We start from the raw sequence: 20,520 nt of genomic DNA on the forward strand, positions 1-20,520 counted from the left end.
AAAATACAATATGTACAAAATTAGGGGTTTTGTAGTTTTGTTTTTTCCCACACAGCAGATGTATCCAAACACATAAAAATCTCTACAGTCTGGGGTCGCTACAGTTTGTATTTCAGGAAACGGAGACACAGTGACCGAGTCCTCACTGTAAACAAGGGCCACCTCTTTAGGGGTTGGGGGTGGGACCCTGGGATGGGGGGAGAAGCAGCTATTCCCAGAGAGCAGGGGCTATATGGTGACCCCCAACTACCCTCCAGGTGTTCCCTGCCCTTCTTTGGCCCCCAAGGAACCACTCCCCCCTTCTCCCCGAGGTAAAGACTCCCAGCCAGTGAGTCACTCTGAACATCAAGGGTAAAACACGCATGAGAGGTAAGATGTGTGTGTGTGTATGTGTGTGTGTGTCCCAGGCTGGAAGGGCTAGGGAGGGAAGGGCTAGGTGGTCCCACAGGGTGAGGACAGATATGGTCCTAACAGCTTTCAGGGGGAAATGCCCAAGGAAGGGCCAGGAAGTGGCTGCCCGCTTGGGCACACAGCATCACAGCGTTCACAAATGACAAAAACAACAGCAACAACACCCATCATCACCAATCTGGACAGAGTCATTCGGCACTAGATCAGGACCCCCTACAAGGGGCGGGAGGGGGAGGGCAGGTGGATGATGAGGTAATCTGCAGGCCTGAGGGCAACTGGCCAACAGGAGTTTGAACTCTAGAACTGGCCTCAGGACACAAAGAAAAGTGAATGGGGTGGCAAGTCTGCCAAAGTGCTCCGTGCTGGCACCAAACCCTGCTCTTTCACTGTCACCAGAGTGTGGTTGTCTCCCCGCCCCCCACCCCCAGGGTGTGGGTGGAATGGCTGCAGAAAGCCAGCCAGCCTGTGGGGTAGATTGCCCTGCCACAGGCCTGAGTGGGGACCTCATCCTCTTGTCACCCCCACCCCACCCCGACAAATGGAAATAAGTCCCCTGGGAGGTCTCCAGGACCAGGAAGGAACTGGGAGTTGTTTAGGCATCTAAGGAATCTTTTATTTCAGGGGAAAATCCATTTAAGACCTCTGCTGGGGTCCTCAGCACTCTCCTGGGGCACTCCAGAAGATCCCGAGTTGGCCCCTCCTGGTCCCTCACACAACCGGACTCCAGTGCAAACTTAACACCTAGGGATAGTCACTTTCCCCACACCCAAAGGCCATTGGTGAGTGTCCAGTGGGGAGCTGAATGTGCATGTGTGCGTGTAACTGAGTGTCTTGACACAAGGCCACTTGTAATAAATATCCACACAAAGAGAAGCCAACGAAGTCTACCACGGCAGAGGCAGGGGCAGAGCGTCTCCTAGCACAGCACCCTCGCTCCTGACCCCAAGTGTAGCACTGTCCCTGCCCCTCCCATAATGGAAGATGGCAGTATGCTGCAGCGCCCACTAGGGAAGGGCCTTCAAACCTCCACTGGAGTAACGGGGAGACCAGCTCTGCCCCTTTTACAGATCCCAGGGCTGTTTGGGAAGGGGCACCAGGCTTTGGCCATGTCCCTGGACTTCATCTTCCTGAGGTCTCAACAATGTGACTTCTAAGCCTCTGGAACCCAGACCCAGAAAGGCCTGCCCCCAGCTCCTGGGAGGCCGCCCCACACAAGAGATCACAGAACCAGGGGGCATAAAAGCCAAAACAGGACCTCCTGGAAGTCTAATACCAAGCCCAAGATAGGGATAGGGGTACAGGATGGCTCCTTTCTGATCTCCCACAGCTCCAACTCAGCCTGCCCTCTGGAGGTCAAGAGCCAAGTGGGAGGGATGGGGAAGCTTGACATCAGCTTGGTTTATTGTTGGTAACCATTTGAAAGTTTCTACTGCAACGAATTAGTGACTCCGAGTGGGTTAGCGAGCACCAGGTCCAGGCCCAGGCCCCCACCTGTCTGGGCATGACTCTGGTCCAACCACTTCATCATAGGATCTGTCACCTGTACTCAGAGAAGGGCCCCTCATCTGGCATGGCCCCAGCTTTCAGGACCAAGTGGCTTCAGGTCTGCCCCCATTTTCTCTACAAAAGTCCCAGAGAAGGACACTGAAGCCAGGGTGGGAAGGCTGGGGTGCTTCGTCACCTCACCAGATAGAGCAATAGCAGCAGCACAGGAAGGAGGGCAGGGGAGGGAGAGCCAGGGAACATGAGGCCATTATCACTTTAGGGGACAGGGGCTGGCACTAGCCACACAGGTGGCACATCCACCAGCGTCCTCAGCAGTTATTCTATCAAGCCCTAGTACAGCGGGGTAATACCCTGCCCTGCCCCCAACTCTCTGGGAGCCCTTCCCTCCCCTGGCTCAGTGTCTCTGCACCCCCTTCCCCTAGGAGGCCTGGGGGTGGTGTGGGTTAGGTGGGCCTGGGCCTGGCTGGAATGTGTGGAGCTGGTGGGTAGGAGAGGGAGGGACAGGTCCCCCTCCCTGCCCCCACTGGGGGCCTCTGAGTAGCCTCATCCTCAGGCCAGCTTCAGTGTGCTGACTGGGAAGGAGGGCATGGTGACCATGGTCACTGGGTTAAGCACTGTCTGGCCTACCAGCTGGGGGTGGTGCACCACCTGAGCCCCCACAGCTGGCTTTGCCATGACAGTGGCCGGGGGCCCCAGCCCGGCTGTGCCGTTCACTTGCTGGTGTGAGAGGGTGTGAGCAATGTGGCTCACTGCCACTGGCTGGCTTACTGCCACAGGCTGTGGGTACAAGGGCAGCTGGGAGCCAAGGTGGGCCACGTGGTTGAGGGTGGCAGGGTGCACTGTGATGTGGCCGATGGGGGGCGTGGCAGGTGCTAGCTGCACGGCAGGGCTGGGGGCTGAGGGGGCAATGTGGGCAATGTGCTTGCCGCCTGGCCCCTGTAGAACATGGTTCACAGTCTGGATGACTGAGGCATGGGTGGTGGCTGTGTGGGCAATGACCGTGGAACCACCCCCAGCTGTGGCCACCAGATGAGCTGGAGCTGGCACCAGTGTCTGGGCAGGGGTGGCTGGTGGGGGAGGTGGTGCTGGCAGAGGGGTCTTCTGCGGTGGTGGCGGTGGTGGCTGCACGGGGAGATGGGCAGGAGACAGAGCCACTGGGTGAGGATGGGGGTGAGGATGTGGTGGCAGAGGTGCAGGGGCAGTGCTGGAAGGTGGCAGGGTAGACTTCAGCAGCTCCGGCTGGGGACGATGGCTCAGCTTAGGTGGGCCCAGGCCTGCCCGGTCCTCCTCCATATCCTCGTCTATGTTGTCCTCACCCTCTGTGGGGGAACAAGGAGCGGGAAGCAGATCAGAAGGGTACAGGAAACAAGTGTGTGGAGGCAAAGATGCCACTAGGGGCCTGGAGACAGGATGGGGTAGAGAGCAACTTTTCTAACAGACAAAAAAACCTGACCAGGGAAGCTGGACACAATGTCTAGAGGTGGGAGGGCTAGCATAGGGCCAGGGCTCACCAGAGGCAGTGGAGGTGGAGGCCTGGTCATCCTCAGGTTGGCCCGTCTGCCGGAGTACACGGTCGATCTCCAGCACGTCCATCCACTGACTCAGCTCATGTTTGAGCTCTGCCAGCCGCTGCTGTGTGGCGATCTTCTCCCTCGCCAGCCGTTCCATCTCATGCTCATACTCCTTCTCCTTCCTCTTTAGGGACTGGGGACAGGACAAGGGACAGGAGGATACACTGAGCAGCAGCCACAGGCTGCATGGTACCTCAAAACCTCACGTCACATCAGCAGACCTACAGGGACATTGCAGTGACAAGGGGCCTGGTGGGACCTGAGCCACTGGAGACCAGGCCTGCTAATGCTTCTGAGCACTGTGGGATCTTGAACACATACCACTGAAAGCAAGCAGATTCAGGCCAGCTTGGACCCAAGTATGAAGGCCCTCTCCTACCCCTACCTCAGCTCGTTTCTGAAGGACTCACCGCTTCTTGCCTCATCTCTCTACCTCCACTCCAGATGCCTCCACTATCATTCCTTCCCTCTGCTTAGTCACTGACACCACAGGCTACTCCTCAGAACCTGTTCCCCCAAGAACCCCAGAAGGATCTTACACTTCTCTCCACCTCACCATTTGCTTTTCCCCTTTGGTAACCTTGTCCTTGGAGATGGCAAGCTAAACTTTGGGACAGCATTCTCTCATCTCCTTCTCGCCAATTACCTTTTTGCACAGGGTTAACACAGCTCTAATCTGTCCGTTCACATCCCATTTCCAAGCTCCCTTCTACACATACATCTTTCTCCTGTCTCTACAATCTCCTGACTTTCGTCTGCACCAGCTGGTGTTGGAACTAAATCTTCAGATCTCAGCCTCCTAGTAGCCAAGATTACAAGTGTGAGCTACTGGCACCCAGCCCAAGTATATCTCTCTCTGTCTCTCTCTCTCTTTTATTGGTTGTGGGGCTTGAACTCAGGGCCTGGGCACTGTCTCTGAGCTTTTGTGCTCAAGGCTAGCACTCTACCACTTTGAGCCACAGCTCCACCTCTGATTTTCTGGTGGTTCACTGGCAACAAGAGTCTCATGGAGGGCTGGGAAGGTGGCTTAGTGGTAGAGCGCTTGCCTTGCATGCATGAGGCCCTGGATTCGATTCCTCAGCACCACATAAGCAAAAAGAAAAAACCCAGAAGTGGCACTGTGGCTCAAGTGGTAGAGTGCTAGCCTTGAGCTGAAGAGCTAAGGGACAGTGCCCAGGCCCAGAGTTCAGGTCCCACGACCGGATCCCCCCCCCTCCAAAAAAGAAAAAAGTCTCATGGATTTTTCTGCCATGTCTGGCTTTGAATCATGATCCTCAAATCTCAGCCTCCTGAGTAGTTAGGATTATAGGTGTGAGCCACCAGTGCCAGACTCCATCTTTATTTTTTTCCAGTCTTGGTACTTGAACTCAGGGCCTAGGCACTGTCCTTGAACTGCTTTTGCTCAAGGCTAGCACTCTACCACTTGAGCCACAGAGCCTCTCTGGCCTTTTCTGTGTATGTGGGTACCGAAGCATCGAACCAAGGGCTTCATGCACGCTAGGCAAGCACTCTACCACTAAGCCACACTCCAGCCCCCAAGTCTATTTCTTGATCTGTTCTTGAGCACCTGGCCTCTCAAGGCCTGGGGAATATGTCCGATATATGGGCTCATCACATACTAGAACCACTATTTCTCTTGGTTTTCCTCTTTGAACCCTATCTATCTCAATGCCTAAACATTTGCAAACCCTCCCATCTTCACCAGTCTGTCTCACTAAGCCACATCCCAGCCCCCCAAGTCTATTTCTTGATCTGTTCTTGAGTATCTGGCCTCCAAGGCTTGGGGAATATGACCAAGTATATGGGCTCCTCACACACTAGAACCACTATTTGTCTTGGTTTTCCTCTCTGAACCCTATCTATCTCAATGCCTATACATAGACTCTCCCATCTTGTTTGCTCCTGCTCCAAGACCAAACCTGGGTCCCCACCCCTCCACTATCCTTCTTCAGCTCAAAACCTGGCCAGGAATTCATGACTAGCTTGATCAAATATCTGAATATTAAATTAGATACTATCAGATGTCCACCAAAATAGCTGATATGTGTAAATATTTTGTTTTCGTACCTTGTCCCTGCCCAATATGTGAAAGAAGGTAAGGACTGCTCTCCATTTTATTCATTTTATTCCCCTCAGTACCCTACCAAGACAGGATGATAAGCAGAGTGCTTACCAGCCTCAAGGAAAGATCTATGAGCATGTCTGTCCCTGCTCTGGCTCTGTGCAGTCTTACCCTTTCATCTTAAGGAGAAAGAATCACAGGAACTAAGTGCACTGGAGACCTTTATGCATCCACACCCTAGAGGCTGTCTTACTGTTGTGGCAGCTTTTCTTGACTGTATATAGCAATGCCTTAAACCTCACTAATCCATTTGGGCCCCACTGCCCTACACTCCTTTGGCCCCAAACTACTGACCTCTGACCAGTGAGAAATGACTCAAACTATCAGTGCCGAGCCACATAATGCAGATACAGTCATACTCTGTACTGGCCTTGACCACACAGCCCCCTTCTACTACCCTTACTTTAACTTGTTTTTCCCACATTCTGTTAGAAAGAGTAGAAAAGACACCTTCTACCCCGCCCTTCCACACCTGTGTGGCTTCTCTCATGGCTCTACCCTGGGCCTGCACATGATATCACAGGAGGCTACATCAATGGCAGGCCCCTGGTAACTTAGCTATCATTGGAACCTGGTGGCTGGCTGTAACTGCCACTCTGAAATCTACTGGCTTTCAGGGAGGCCAGACTTTTAGATCAGGAGCCAAGAGCTCTTCTTCCCACAGTGGAGTTCTCTACAGGCATACAAGTGGCTGGAAAGTTTCCCCAGAGACTAACTTCAGCCTATACAGTTTCATTTTTGGTTTGCCCTGGTGATACTGACAGTCAGACGCACAGCTTCATGCACACTAAGCAAGCATTCTACCCACTGAGTTACTTCATTTTAGACTCACTTCCTCTCTGTGATGACCTAGATGCATGCCTGTTCTTCCTCTGCTCTGTTCTCTATGGCGGTCTTCTAGTCCTATACCACCTCTAGGTTCTGCTGGGTCTCTTGCCCTCCATAGCCTCCTGCTCTGCACACAATACCAAAACCCTCATCCGCACATCTTTTACTTCTGAAAAGGCATCTTCCTCCCTCCAACACTATCTGAATTGCCTCCTGAGTTTATCCAGATATATCCAGCATGTCTCAAATGTCTTCCTCGACAACTTGCCTGGGGTCCCTCTCACTTCCTAGTCAGCCCAGCCAGGAGCCTAAGGAGCTTCATTCTGCTGCTTCTGAATCTCTGAATTATTTCCAAATCCACTTGTTATGCAAGACTCCCCAAGTATGCATCTGTAGAGGAACTTGCCAGTTCATCCTTCTACTCAGCAACGATTCCTAATAACTTTTACAGTGCCTGAGGTTATTTGCATGAATAAACTCAATTCTCCTAACATCTCCTTGGCACGACTAGTTTTTCAACTTCACCATACAGAAGTTGCTATTCGCAGAAAATATCACAGCCTCTCAACAGGAATTTGTCAAAAGGCCACTTGGCTAAAGACAAATTATGCCCTAAGTTACAACCTTCAGTTCTGCAAAAAAAAAAAAAAAATCCTAAAATAAGCTATTTGACCTTCCACTGCATCCACCAGACCCCGGGTAACCCGGAGCCCCACCCCCGCTCCGCGGGTTTTCCCCCTCCACCCTAGCCGCAAGAGGCCCCGCCCCTTCGGAGCACGCGCTCACCCACGCGGCCTGGCTTTGCTGCGTCACTCCCGCCAGCCGCACCCTCCCTCCGCGCGCCCAGGTACCCCGCCCCAAGTCTGGCTCGGCCAATCAGCGATGCTGCCCTGCCCCCTCCTGGCTGCCGGGAAGCGAACGGGAAACGGGCCAGTCCCTCCCCCTCGCTAGGGAGGGCGGGCGGAAAGGCGCGAGTTTGCCGGCGGGGGAGGGGGGAGGGGAGAGCGCGCAGGGGGGGTTGCGTAGCGGCGCCTGGGTCTTGCAGCAAGTCAGGTTCGGGCTGCTTCGGGAGGGCCGGCTTCTTGGACATCTCTCCTCTCACCCCCCCCATCCCGAAAGCTTCCCAAATGGGCCAACAGGGAGACCCTGAGGCGTCACCCCGCCCGCGCGGCAGGGAGCCCTAAGCGCCGCCCACCTCCTCAACGGCTCGCGTCTCCGAGGCCGCCGAGCGCGGCGCGCGCCCATCCCCCGCCGCCCCGCGCGCCGAGCCTGCAGCCGGTTTCCAAGGAAACCGGAACTCCAGGCCGTCATGGCAACTGCCTTATCGGCTCGCTCCCCACGGCAGGCAGCGGAGGGGCGCCCGCCCAAGGGAGGGGACCGACAGCCTAGAGGGTCCACTGCAATTTAAAACACAAAACAAAAACCCTTTCTTTCAACCATGGCAGAAGGGAAACCCATTTTTTTTTCTTTTCAGTGAGCCCAGAATTGTGTGTCACCCAAATCGCTGCATTCGCCTTTTCAGGTCGTGGCCTCTCGGTGCCTACGCCATCCCGAGGGGGGATCTTAAGCCTGGCGGACAGAAGGAGCGCTTCACCAGCCCGCTGCCAGGGAGGGAGGTTCCGCCCAGGAGTTCCCCCACCTTCCTGTCCCACTTATTGCCACTAGCGACAGTCGCTCGGGCCAAGTCGGGTTCCCGCCCTAACGGGGGGCGGGGCGATGCCAGTCACTCGCGCCCTAGTCACGCGCGCTGCGCTCGCACATTGCCAAGCGAGTCAGCGGCGCTGCCTGGGGCCCGCAGACGCCGCGCGCGCGCGCGCGGGAGAGGAGAGCACCACCCCCCTGCCGCGCACGCGCCCTCCCGCGCACGCGCCCTCCGCCACCCCCCTCCTCTCGGGCTGGGAGCCCCGCTGACGTCAGCGGGGCCATGTGCTCAGCGCCCGCGTGGAGGCGGGCGGGGGAGCCGGCGAGCGCGGGAGGGCGGGGCAGGCTGCGGAGCAGGAAGCTGGCGCTGCGGCCTGTGGCGGCACCGCCCGGCCCGGCTTCCCTCCCCCATACCTGGATGTACCGCAGCGCCGTCCGCAGCACACTCAGATTCGATGTCTTCTTGTCGTCCACATTGGGGATGTTGCGCTTCAGGGTCTCAAAGCACTCCTTTAGATGGGCCCTCCTGAGGGAGAGGGAGCGAGCTCGAGTCAGCCAGCGCCCCAGACTGGGGAGAGGAAGGAAGGCCCCGGGGCGGGGAGGGGGGGAAGAGGGGAGCTAGGGGAGACCCAAGGTGGGCAAATCCCGGGGGAGGGAGGGAGGGAGGGGCTGGGGCCCCCCGAGTCACACACGCAGGTGCGTGCGGGCGCACGCACACACACACCTGTTTTTCTCCAATTTGTTGTGAACTTCTCTGGTTCCGATCCTGAAACCCAGACAGACAGGAGGCTCAGAAAGGGCCTTGAATAGGCAGCCTTCCTGAGCCCCGCTGCCATCCCTCCCAAATGCCACAGGCTTTTTGTCCCCAACATTCTTTAATAGCAGCAATGGGCAATGAAAAGTGTTTGCCCTATGCAGAACCCCTATCCCCACTCCCCCTTCTCAGGGCACAACTAGGCTCTTAATCCACATGCCCTGTAACCCTCTATCCCTCCCGGTCAACTATAGAGACAGACAGCTCAGATGCTGTGGCTGTGAGCAGCCAGTTGACCCTGGTCCCTTCCCAAAGGCCTGGAAGTAGCATAAGCCCCTGGGTGATGGCATTGGAGAGGGTCTGAGAACAAGAAGGTAATGGCCATTCATTCTCAGGACAGAGAAAGCTTAGTGAGAACAGTGTCTGGCCTGTGCAAATACAGGAGGTACTTCTAGATTGGGCATGACATGCTGGGAAGGGTACTTTCTCTTGCACACAGCCCAGGGACCAGACAAGTTCTCTCCATCCCTCCGGCCCCACTCCCCACTCACCCCCCAGGCCTCTTCTTCTGTTCACTGGATTTGGCTTCTTCAGCTGGTGCCAACTTCAGGGTCCCAAGCGTGGGTGGGGGTGGCTGCTGGGGGGCCAGCTGAGGCTGTACCCCAGGGTGGGGTGCTATGGTCAGGATGGGTGTGGGGAGGGGCTGCAAAGGCTTGGGGCTGCCAGTAGGTGCAACAGTGGTCTTCGAGTCCGGCAGTACAGGAGCCGGGGTGTGCACTTGAGGCCTGGCAGGCAACGGGGCAGGCTCCTTAATGCTGAGTCCAGGAGTGCTGACCAGGGCTGGCTGACGAGGTGCCAGGGGCAGAGGCTGGGCAGCAGGGGGCAGTGGTGGGGGTGGGGGCAGTGGCTGGGCAGAGTTGGTCACTACAGGAATGGGAATGACAGTCAGTGGAGTGGGAGTGGCAAGTGGGGGTGGAGGTGCTGGTGGGGGAGCTGGTGGGGACAAGGGCAGCGGGGGTGCCTCGATGCGGGGTTCCTCCACAGGTAGGGCATGTGCTAGCCTGGCCAAGCTACTGGCTTTCTTCTGTTCCTGCTCCCGCTCCCGCTCCCGTTCGCGTTCCAGACGAAGCCGCTCTTGCTCCTCTATGCAAAGAAAGAACACATGGGAGGGAGTCTCAGCAGGGCTGATGGCTGTGGGTCCTGCTTCACCCAGTCAGTGTTCCACGATACCCCTTGTCCAGGAAAGAAAGGGTTCAAGGAAAGGTAAGTAGAAGCTGTGAGGGTGTAGGCTTGACAACCTGAAGCTTGAGTGGGTAAGGCAGGTGACCAGCCAGGAGTGTCCAGAGGGACAAGAGGGAAAGATGAGGTCAGAAAGCTGGGCAGAGGCCAGCCACCATAGAAGAATGGAGGCAGCTTTCACAGTATTTACAAGGCACCTGTTAGAGAGCAGGTAGTACTTTTATTTCACAGATGTTATAAATACAGACAGGCCCCTGCACTTCACAGATGCAGTAAATGAACACAAGAGAGGTCACACAGCAAGATTAACACCTAGCCAGATGCCTAGTACTTTCAATGTCAACATGAACTTGCATACGTTCACATCCCCAATCCTCACAAGAGCCCCAAGTCACAGGTAGGGCAGGGATATCACCTTTATGAGACAATCAGGACTTCTAAACTCCCAGACCAGTCCTAAGGCCTCTTTGTGTTCTAAAGAGACTATAAACATACTTGCCCCTTCTGTTAGGATTCATTTCTCCCAATCCCTTCTGTTCCATCAACAGCAACAAAAACTAGAAAGGTAAGAGGCAGGAGGAAAGGTAGGCTGGATTCTTTAGCAGAGGCAGAGCAGGAGCATGGACTCAGGCTACCTTCACTGGTCACTTCCTTCAACTCCTCTGTTGAAAGCCAAGCAGGATGGTGAGGCCTGCTCAGGAGCTGATAGAGAACAGAAGGAGCAGAGCCTCTCCCTACCCTCCCAGTGCTGTCCTTTCCCAGCCCTGCATAGGGCTGCACGGACTCAAGACAAGCAGGAAGTGGACAACCAGCCTCTTGCTCCTGCTGCATTCACCACTGTGTGAATGAGTGGACACAGCAGTGAGTGGACACACCCAAATGTGAGTTGAAGCTGGGGGCAGAACAACCTCTACAAGTGTTACTGGCTCAGAGGCCCAAGGCCCTTTGGCCAAGGGACACCTTCAGAGTCTCCAGGGCAGCTGCTGGCCCTGCCCACAGGGAAGAAGCCCAAGGAGGAAACAGAGGGGAAGTATTCAGAGTAAAGCTCTCCGTGGTTTCCCAGCAGCCAGGGCTCAGGGCTGCCAGTCACAGGGCCTCTCCTGATCATCCCTGCCCTTCAGGAAGCTAAGCCGCCAAGCTGGGCAGGCCTGCTCCAATGTGGGGAGGCCTTGCTTTTCCAGGCCTCTCCACACCTGCCCTGGCTTAGATTACAGCACTAGAGAAAACCTGTTCCTTGTGTTCCAGTTTCCCACAAACCACACTGGCAAAAAAGCCTTGCTGAATTCCAGCTCCAGACTGCTGGCAGGCTGGGCCTGGCAAGATAAGGCCCTTCAGCTCCCCATCTCCACTTCTTCAACCCAGAATCCAAACATCCATTAGCCTAGGAGCAAATACTCTACTCTCAGACAGGGACCCAAGGACAGGTGTCCTGGGAACCTAGACAAATCCTATATTTTAAAGCAAATCCAAAGCTCACCTAGGAGATGGCAACCTCCTTCCTTCCCCTCCCCTCTTCCAGAGGCAGGGAGACATGTCTCCCAGGTGCCAGGAAAAACCTGGTGAATGGCAAAGGTGCATCACACTTGGCCTAGCATGAGCAACTCTGGAGGGAGAGAGGGAGGCTGTCTTAGGACGGAACCAGTCACCAATGCTTTCTGTCCCCAACCACTCATTTTCTACCCAAAGAGACCCTCTCTAGGGCACTGAAGGGCCAAATACACAGGTGCTAGGGCCTTCCTCAAGAGCAATCTGCAGATTTCAACCATTCTGTACTCACAGGTATACATACGCCCTCTCGCATACATACATGCACACTCATCTCCCTGGGACCTACCCAGGTGCTGCCCCACCCCCAAGAATTTATCATGACCCTTTGGGATAATCCAGGGCCAAAGGCCCAGAGAGCAAGATTGCAGGAGTGCTACTAGCAATCTTTTTTTTTTTCTTTTCTTTTCTGGTCCTGTGGCTAGCACTCTACCACAGTGGCCAATTCTGACTTTTTTTGGCTAGTTTTTTGGAGATAAGAGGCTCCTGGCCTTTCCTGCATGGGCTGACTTCGAATCTCCACCTCAGATCTCAGCCTCCTGGGTAGCTAGGATTACAGGCACAAGCCACTACACCAGCTACCTGCAATCTTTTTAAGCTATAGGGGCCTAGGAACTTAGGCACAGGGTTCCAGGTTAAGGGGGTCCACAAATGTGCACACTTTGTGGTCCCAAATGTGCACAGCAGTTTTCCCCTTCAACAGGCTACCAGGGAGCTTGGCAAACAAAGCAGACCCAGGGCAGGACATGGACAGGTGTCTCTGGATACTCTGCCTAGCATCCTCCAATCAAGGGAGTAGAGCCCAAATTACCCCTGGGAAGACCAAATTAAGCCATCTTGCAGAACAAAAGAGGGCCTTGCCCTTCCTTTCTTATTTTTTTCTCACACAGGCTCCAATGTGCACCCATCCTCAGGTTCATCCATCATGTAAGCCAACTATATGGTTTAGGCCAGAAAACCTGCCCTTGAGGTTGAAGGAGGAATGGACAGGAGAATTTCTGTTCAGAGCTGATCATCGGGTTCACATCCCACCCTCTTCTCTCCCATCCTTCCTGCTCCAGGATAGAGGATAGAATCTTAAGAAGAAGAAAGGGAATTCAGGAGGTTAAACTGCTGAGACCAGGTCTGGCCAATTCTAGACAAGAGATGCATGTTTTCTTGGAATAGATTAGGCTTTTTAGCACCATCCATCTCCCAAGACTCCCTGATTCAGCATCAAGAAGCTCTGACCCAGTAGCTGAACTTGGCTAACCCCCAGTTCTCACCACCTGGGGGAGGGGCAGGGCTCTGCAACTTCTTAGGAGAGCTATTCCCCAACTGCTTTGCCTGCAAAGCAGCTTACATCACCCACCTCCATCTAACTGACCAGCCCTAGGCTTAATTGGGGAGGAGTAGAAGGGATGACAGGGATGGTCTTCTCCCTTTCCCCACATGGCCTTTCAGCCTTCAGTCAGGTGAGAGTGAAAAGAGGGTACACCCGGAGGCAACAGCAGGTCAATTCTGTTCACCTTGAGCACTCCTCTTGGTGTCTTTGCATAGGGACACAGATTGACACTCCCGATTGGCATTGTGTTGACAGTGGCAGGAGGTAACTCAGCGTCCCCAGACCTAGTGCTTATTCCTCCCTCTCCCCCCTACAGCTGAGACTGCACACAGGACATTCTGGTTAGTGCATTGTCCGTTGCCTCACCCGGCTCCAGACGCCCCCAAACAAGGGAGAGGAACGTGTAGGCTGATGTCCCAACCCACCAGTTCTGCAAACCCAGACACTTGAGTCTGGCACACCTCTAGTGACTCTTGACCTTGAGAAGCCAGTCCGATCGGACTAGGCCTGCGGACCCATAGCTCTCCCTCCCCTTGCTGGCTACCGCCCCCCCCTCCTCCGGCGCCTCTGTAGCAGCGGCACAGGCTGCAGGAGCGCGCGCGCGCGCGCACACACACACCACACACTACTACCTCCTGCATGACTCATCATTGAAGCAACAATAGGCAGCGAGAACGGAAAGGAGGGCGAAGCACTCGCTACCACAACCCACCGGTCGAGGAGTGCTAGGGGGTCTGGGAGGGGACGGGAGTCCCGGGGAACTGCACCCATACGGTTCGGGGGCTGAAGCCTCCTTGACAGTGTGGAGATCAGCAGTCTTTCTTTCCTCAGTCCGTATCTCGGCAGCACCCCTAAGGCTAGCGACCAACCACCAAGGGTGCGTGGGGCGGACCATAAAATCCTAGTGTCTCTGCTCTGAGGAAGAAATGCCAAGGTTTACCCCTTTTCAGTGTGGATCACTGCAGCCGGTGCCGGGCCACGAAGGACTGAGGAGAAGGGTTTTTTTTTTTTTGGGGGGGGGGTAGGTCGAGAAATCTGAGTCCTAAATGTCTTGCCACTCTGGGATTCTGAGGGTTTCCCTCCCCTCAAGAGCAAATACAGGAAGATTAGGCGAGAATCGAGAGGTGAATTTCGCTCCTCCTTCCCAGGGCAAAGGCTCTCTCTCCCAGGGAGAAGCCCAGCGGCCCGATCCCGGGCCCAACCCGGCGCAAGGTTCCAGGCCGGCCCCGCCCAGACCCCGCCCCCGGCCGAGCGCGAGTCGGGGAGGAGGGGCCGGGCCCCGCCGTCCCCAGCGGGAGTGTCCCCCGTGCACGTGGTCGGGGGCGGGGCCCATCCACGTCACCACCCGGTGTAACCAACGGGCTTGGGACGCAGGCACACGCAACATTCCAGCCGAGAGCGGGTTTGGAAGGCGTAGACACGCCACATTCCACACCGGCTAAAGCCGGGTTGAGCGAGGGGGCCCAGGAACCGGCCCCGTCGACTCGTGGGGCTTTTGCAGAGACGCCCAATCAGCCCGGCTTTCACTCAAACCCCAGGCGCGGGATCCAGCCCAGCCCTGGGAGGCGGGGTCAGGCGGGGCTGGCTAGGATCATAAGACACGCGATGTCATTTCATTCTGCAAAGGCCGCCTCCGCCCCGAGCGGCGCGTAGATCTGCCGGGAGCGCCCCCCCCCCCTCCTGCCGGGACCAGGAAAGCCGGAGAGCTGCTCCGCGTAGAGTAATCCCCACCCCCACCCCGTTACACACACGCCCACTCGTGTGCTGTACACACGTCGGTGTACACGTCCGTTCGTCTGCTCTCCGAGGTTCCCATTACACATCTCCCTGCACGCACGCACACGCGGGTCTGCCACCCCCACGTAACACCAACCCTTGCCCCAACCCCCGGTTCACACATCCTCAATGCTACCCTGGGTGCCGCCGGCCCACGCGGCAGGAGCCCCCCACGGATAGTGCACGGGGGTGCCAGGCTGCTAGGGTGGCGCCCGAATGAACCAGGTCCTTTGCTGCATGTTAATGAATTGATTAATTATTTTCACTGCCCACATCATTCCTCCCGGGCGGCAGCTCGGGGGGGGGGGAGAAGCTACGGGCTGCCGCCGAGGAGGGGGGGGGGCGCTTGGGGTTTCGTGTGGGTTCAGGGACCAGGGTCACTCGCCTCCCCTTGCCCGGTGCCCCAGGGGCCCAGCCCGGCCGCTCACCACGTGCTCTCTGTTGTTGCTGAGCTTGCCATTCCAGGAAGCGGGCGGCCTCCAGTAGCGTCTCGATGCTCATCGCGCCGAGAGCAGCCGGGGGCGCGCCGGGGCCGAGGCTGCGGCCCGCGAGCCAGGCACAGGTCAGGCTGGCGGGCGGGCAGGAGGGAGGGATCACCTCCGGGGGGCGACAGGGCTGGGCGGCGCAGCGCACTCCTCAGGAAAGAACGGGGGAGCACGGATAGAAAAATCAATGTCTCCCAAAATATTTGCAAAAAGATAAATCTGCAAAAAAAAAAAAGATCCCCCCCAAGAGGCGGCACTGCCTCCCTTTCTTGCCCTCCCTCTTTTCCTCCCTTCTGATGCCTCCCGCCCCGCGGCCCCCGGGAGTCCCGCCGACAAGAAAGGGCTTTGCAACAAGATGGCGAGGAGGCACCGACACACACAACAAGGGAAGGAGCCGCGCTGCCCCCGGCCGCCGCCCCCGCTACTACACCGGGGCCGCAGCCAAAGCCCGGACCGGAGCCCCCGCCCGAAGGGCCGGGTCGTCTCACGGAGGGAGAGGCGGGGTCGCGCGCTGGGTGGCCCCGCCCACTATAAACGGCGCGCGCGCACGCGCGCGCACGTGGCTTAGGTGGGGGAGGAAGAGAGAATCGGGTTTGTTGCGCCCGTTTTCCGCTTTCCCACCTCGCCCCGCCCCGATGACAAGCCACAAGTTGAGCAAAGGGTGAAGCGCTCGGGTCATTCTCGTCGTAATCTCGCCTGGTTGAAAGGAAGAGTGGAAAATTCAAGACTGAGGTTAACTGAGTTAAGGCTAGGCTGGTTAAGGAAATTTATGACCGGACGCTTAGGTCCCCGCTCCCCTCCCACACGCGACCTAAATCCCGCAACTACCCGACTGTCGCAATTCGCCCCCCCCTCGCGGGATCCGCCCCTGGGCGGAGCTGACGACAGCAGGCTGCCGGAGAGCCGGCGGAGCGGAGGGCTGATCCGGCTCCGGGTTTTGTCTCCGTTCCTCCCCCCGCAGTGCGTTCGCATCCTATTAGACTACGTAATCGGGCCGCGGGCCAATGGGCGGGCAGGACAACACGGCATGGAGCAGCTCCACATGGACACCCCGCACCGCCAGCCTTCTGTTTAAAGGGCCAGTGTCTGAAGGGTCACATTTGAGGGTTCGGACGGGGCCATAGGTGAACACCGGTTTCGATAACTTCCTGAAGTAGTGACCAGGTCCATCCTCTACATCACCCTCTCATTTCAAACCAAGTCACTTCTTCCTCTAAATTTTTTGTCTTTGTCCACGCGTGTCTGGCGTGGGTGGAGACTCCGACAGAGCCACCCCAGGGGCCACCTTTTGCTCTGGGCCGAGGCGGCAGCGGTCAGGGGGAAACAATTAAAGCGCGCGTGAGGGGGGGTGTGGTCCAAATCGGGAACAACAACGTGGAGGGCGGAAGCCCGGTCCTCCTGGCCACTGGGCCACAGGAGGCCGCGGGCGGGGTGCGGGGCGGGGTCGCCGCGTCTAGCTTGAACTTCGGTCTCCCGGAGGCCCGGCGCGCCCGCCCTTCTCTTCCGGGCTCCAGTGCTTAGGGGCGCCAAAGGTACAATCGGAAAGTCAGACCTGGAGGCCAGCCGGCCCAAATCCTCTCACTTTACTGATAGAAAAACTGAAGCCCTGAGACAGGAAGGGACTTGTCTACGATCATTCCCCATCCCTGCTGCTCCTTGTCCCAAAAGGAAGAGCATTATCCTTCTTTGAAGCCAGTTCAGAGGCAGGACTCCCAACTAGAAAAAAGCCGGGGCGTCGGGGAAGGGGGGGAGTGGAAGGGGGTGGGCCACTTAACATATGATTGGGCAACTGACGTTTCCTTTGGCTGAATACTCAACCCTACTGTTTGGCTTCTTTGATGGAGGTCACACCATTCCCACTGGTACAATTGGTAGTGACAGGCTCCAGCTGGCTGAAGGGATATTTGGGGCACCCTGGAGCATATCCAGTTCTGCTGTCCGAATGCTAGGCATAGGACATAACCTTAGTTATGGTTCCAAGTGCCTTGTCAAACCAGTCAAGGAGAGTGGGACTGTGCCCAGTGGTGTCAGGAGCCTAGTTGGGGCCTGGGCTTCAACACGCTGCCAAACTATCGCATCCACACTGTGCCCTCAGAAGCGTATGTGCCAGTTTCCGGGACCAGCTGAAAAAGAGCCAGTAGAGAGAACTAGTACAAATTAATGCTTGGTGGTTTTACTCGTTTACTCCTTTATGCTCGTTTATGACCATCACAGTGAGAAAGAAAACTGCAGGGAAGATCGTAGCAATCAGTCCCCTCTCCAATGCTCCAGCATCTGTACAGCATGAAGAGACCATCAAACATAAATATCTGGGTGACACTGATTTTGATGATGTTTGAGTACCCTTTTCCTAGGAAGGCTAGATCTGCCCTTACATTGCTTCCTTCACAATGTTTGTAAGATTTACTAGGTTGGACCTGGCCCACTCTGTACAACTTGAGAAAAGGGATACTTGAGCTGAAGGTGTGCCTTAAATGGTAGGGCACTTTATGCCTGGCAAAGCATAAAGCTCTCAATCCAAACCCCAGTACCATCTAAGTTTTTTTTTTTTTTGTTGGTTGTGGGGCTTGAACTCTAGGCCTGGGCACTGTCCCTGAGCTCTTCAGCTCAAGGCTAGCATTCTACCACTTGCGCCATAGTGCCACTTCCGGCCTTTTCTGTTTATATGGTGCTGAGGAATTGAACCCAGGGCCTCATGCATTTGAGGCAAGCACTCCACCGCTGAGCCACCTTCCCAGCTCCTAATGATAATTACTCTGGAGCTTAGCAGTAGAGCACCTTCCTAGCAAGTCCAAGTCCCTCAGTACTGCCAAAAATTTAAGGGGAGCAGGGAAGGGGGGGGAGTATCCTACTCCATAGTGACTTGAGATATTGGCCAAGTTCTCATATTGCTTGGGATCAACACTAGAGCATTCACCCACGGAGCTGCATCTAGCCTGTCTGCAGGTAGTAATGGCACTCACATAGACCTAAGCCTTTCTAGAGGCTAAGTCCAGTTTTGCTAGACTCTTCTCACTAGGGACCAGCTCTGTATCATTAAGAAGGCACCACTGTGAGCAGTATTTGGAAGGCCTTTTTTTCCTGTTGGGATGAAACTGGAGATACAAGTGAGGTGAACACAGAGTTGAATACTGGTCATTCTCAATACATCTGGCCCAGAGCTTAGTGGAGATGCATGCTATTTAAAACAAACAGCCTTACTGGCTTCACATGATCATCTGTTTATTTGGGTCATATCAGGGACAGCAGCCAGGGGAGGTTAGGCAAAAACTAGACTTTGGAAAGGTGGTTTTTTGCTGGGCTTGTTGCTTATGGGAGCCTGAAAAATGGCCCAACAGAATTTCTCATCAACTATGGTTTCCTCAGTTGGGGAATGAATAGTGTAGGTAGAGACTCCTGTAAGGAGGGAACATAAGAGTGGAGAGGAATGAATAGAAGGGGTGTTTAACATTTCAAGCCAGTTTCCTGTTCCAAGGGGGTGGAGTAACGAGAGAAGCTGGCAAATGTATCACTCAAGGGAAAGATATTTTTGCCTGTTCAGCAGAAAGCGTAGTGATCTAAAGTTGGTCCTAAAGTTTCTTTATGACTTCTCGCTTGTAGGACCTTTGGGGCAGAAGAACACCTGGGACACCCATCACTGTGCATTTCCTGAGAGGATGTTGATCCTCTTTTTCAATCTTTCTCCTGTCCTATGTACTCTGATGCCCTGTTCAAATCTTATTTCACTCACTAGTTTTTATTTTTTATTTTTTGGTTGGTCGTGGGGCCTGAACTCTGGGCTCTGAGCTCTTCAGCTCAAGGCTAGCGCTCTACCACTTGAGCCACAGCAACACTTCCGTGTTTTTTTTTCTTTTCTGCTTATATGGTGCAGAGGAATCGAACCCAGAGCCTCATGCATGGGAGGCAAGCACTCTACCACTGAGCCACTTTCCCAGTCCTCACTATTTTTGAATGTGCTGAGCTAGAAACATTTCCTTATGGGACTGTCTACCACCACCCCCCCCCAAAAAAAAACAAAGTTGTATGTGGACTTCTTCCAAGCAATGAGAAGGGGGGAGGGGGCGAAACTGAAAGCACAGATACACTAGAACCCACAAGCTGAAAATGGAGCTGTGGCTCAAGTGACAGAGCAAAAAAGCTAAAGGACAATGCCCACGTCCTGAATTCAAGCTCCAGTACTGGCACAAAAAAATACAGGGCTGGGAAGGTGGCTCAGTGGGAGAGGGCTTGCCTTGCATGCATGAGGCCCTGAGTTCGATTACTCAGCACCACATAACCAAAAACAAAAAAGCCAGAAGTGAGGGACAGCACCCAGGCCCAGAGTTCAGGCTCCACAACCGGACCCCCCCAAAAAAAAATTAAATAAAACAAAGAGAAACAAGCATGTTCTGCTTCTTGGAGGTCAATCTAAAAGAAATAGCCTGAGGGCTGGGAAGGTGGCTCGGTGGTAGAGCGCTTGTCTTGCATGCCTGAGGCCCTGGGTTCGATTCCTCAGCACCACATAAGCAAAAAGAAAAAAGCCGGAAGTGGTGCTGTGGCTCAAATGGTAGAGCGCTAGCCTTGAGCTGAAGAGCTGAGGGACAGCACCCAGGCCCAGAATTCAGGCCCCACGACCGGACCCAAAAATAAATAAATAAAATAAAATAAAAAATAAAAACAAAGTAGGCTTAAAGGCTGGATTAGTTAAATGAACCTGATTTCTGGTAAATCTATCAGAATGAACAAGATTAGGAGTAAAAGCAGGTACCCACTGGTCATGAGTGAAGTGGATTTCTTTACAGCAGTCTCACCTCCCTCCACCCCTTCCCAACTATGATAGATGAAAGGACTTCTCCAGGACCCACGCAACAGGTACAGTCTTGGTTCCACCTTCTTGTCCAGGTAAATTCCCCTCTTTGTTGTCTCATGCCACAGCTGGAAGAGTTGAGATCACCTGGCAGGACCTACCAAGAGAAGGTGTCTTAGGACCTGGGAAGGTGGCTCAGTGGTAGAGTGCTTGCCCTGCATGCATGAGGCCCTGGGTTCGATTCCTCAGCACCACATAAGCAGAAAAAAAGCTGGAACTGTTGCTGTGGCTCAAGTGGTAGAGCACTAGCCTTGAGCTGAAGAGCAGAGGGACAGCACCCAGGCTCAGAGGTCAGGCTCCACGACTGACCAAAAAAAAAAAAAAAAAAAAAGAGATGTCTTAATGATGGTCACCAAGGTGTCCAGTGGAGAAGGGGCCTAATCACAGTAATCAGAAGCAGGTGAAGAGGGGGAGTGAACTCCTCTCTTCCTCATTAAAAACATAATCATTAACTTCACTGAGAGCTGCTCCA

The 20,520-nt window shown here is 55.1% G+C and overlaps 1 protein-coding gene across 1 annotated transcript; it reads right to left on the reverse strand.

The window, feature by feature from the left end:
• Positions 1-1,789: 1,789 nt before the first annotated feature.
• Mnt (MAX network transcriptional repressor) lies at positions 1,790-15,562 on the reverse strand. Its single transcript, XM_013016572.1, has 6 exons — positions 15,146-15,562; positions 9,385-9,976; positions 8,804-8,845; positions 8,494-8,605; positions 3,429-3,621; positions 1,790-3,236 (listed from the first exon to the last, which is right to left on the reverse strand). The coding sequence occupies exons 1-6, from the start codon at positions 15,216-15,218 to the stop codon at positions 2,467-2,469; spliced, it is 1,782 nt and encodes a 593-aa protein (XP_012872026.1). The 5' UTR covers positions 15,219-15,562; the 3' UTR covers positions 1,790-2,466.
• Between the last annotated feature and the right edge of the window lie 4,958 nt (positions 15,563-20,520).

This window comes from Dipodomys ordii, unplaced genomic scaffold, assembly GCF_000151885.1.
Source record: "Dipodomys ordii isolate 6190 unplaced genomic scaffold, Dord_2.0 Scaffold31, whole genome shotgun sequence".
Lineage (NCBI taxonomy): Eukaryota > Metazoa > Chordata > Mammalia > Rodentia > Heteromyidae > Dipodomys > Dipodomys ordii.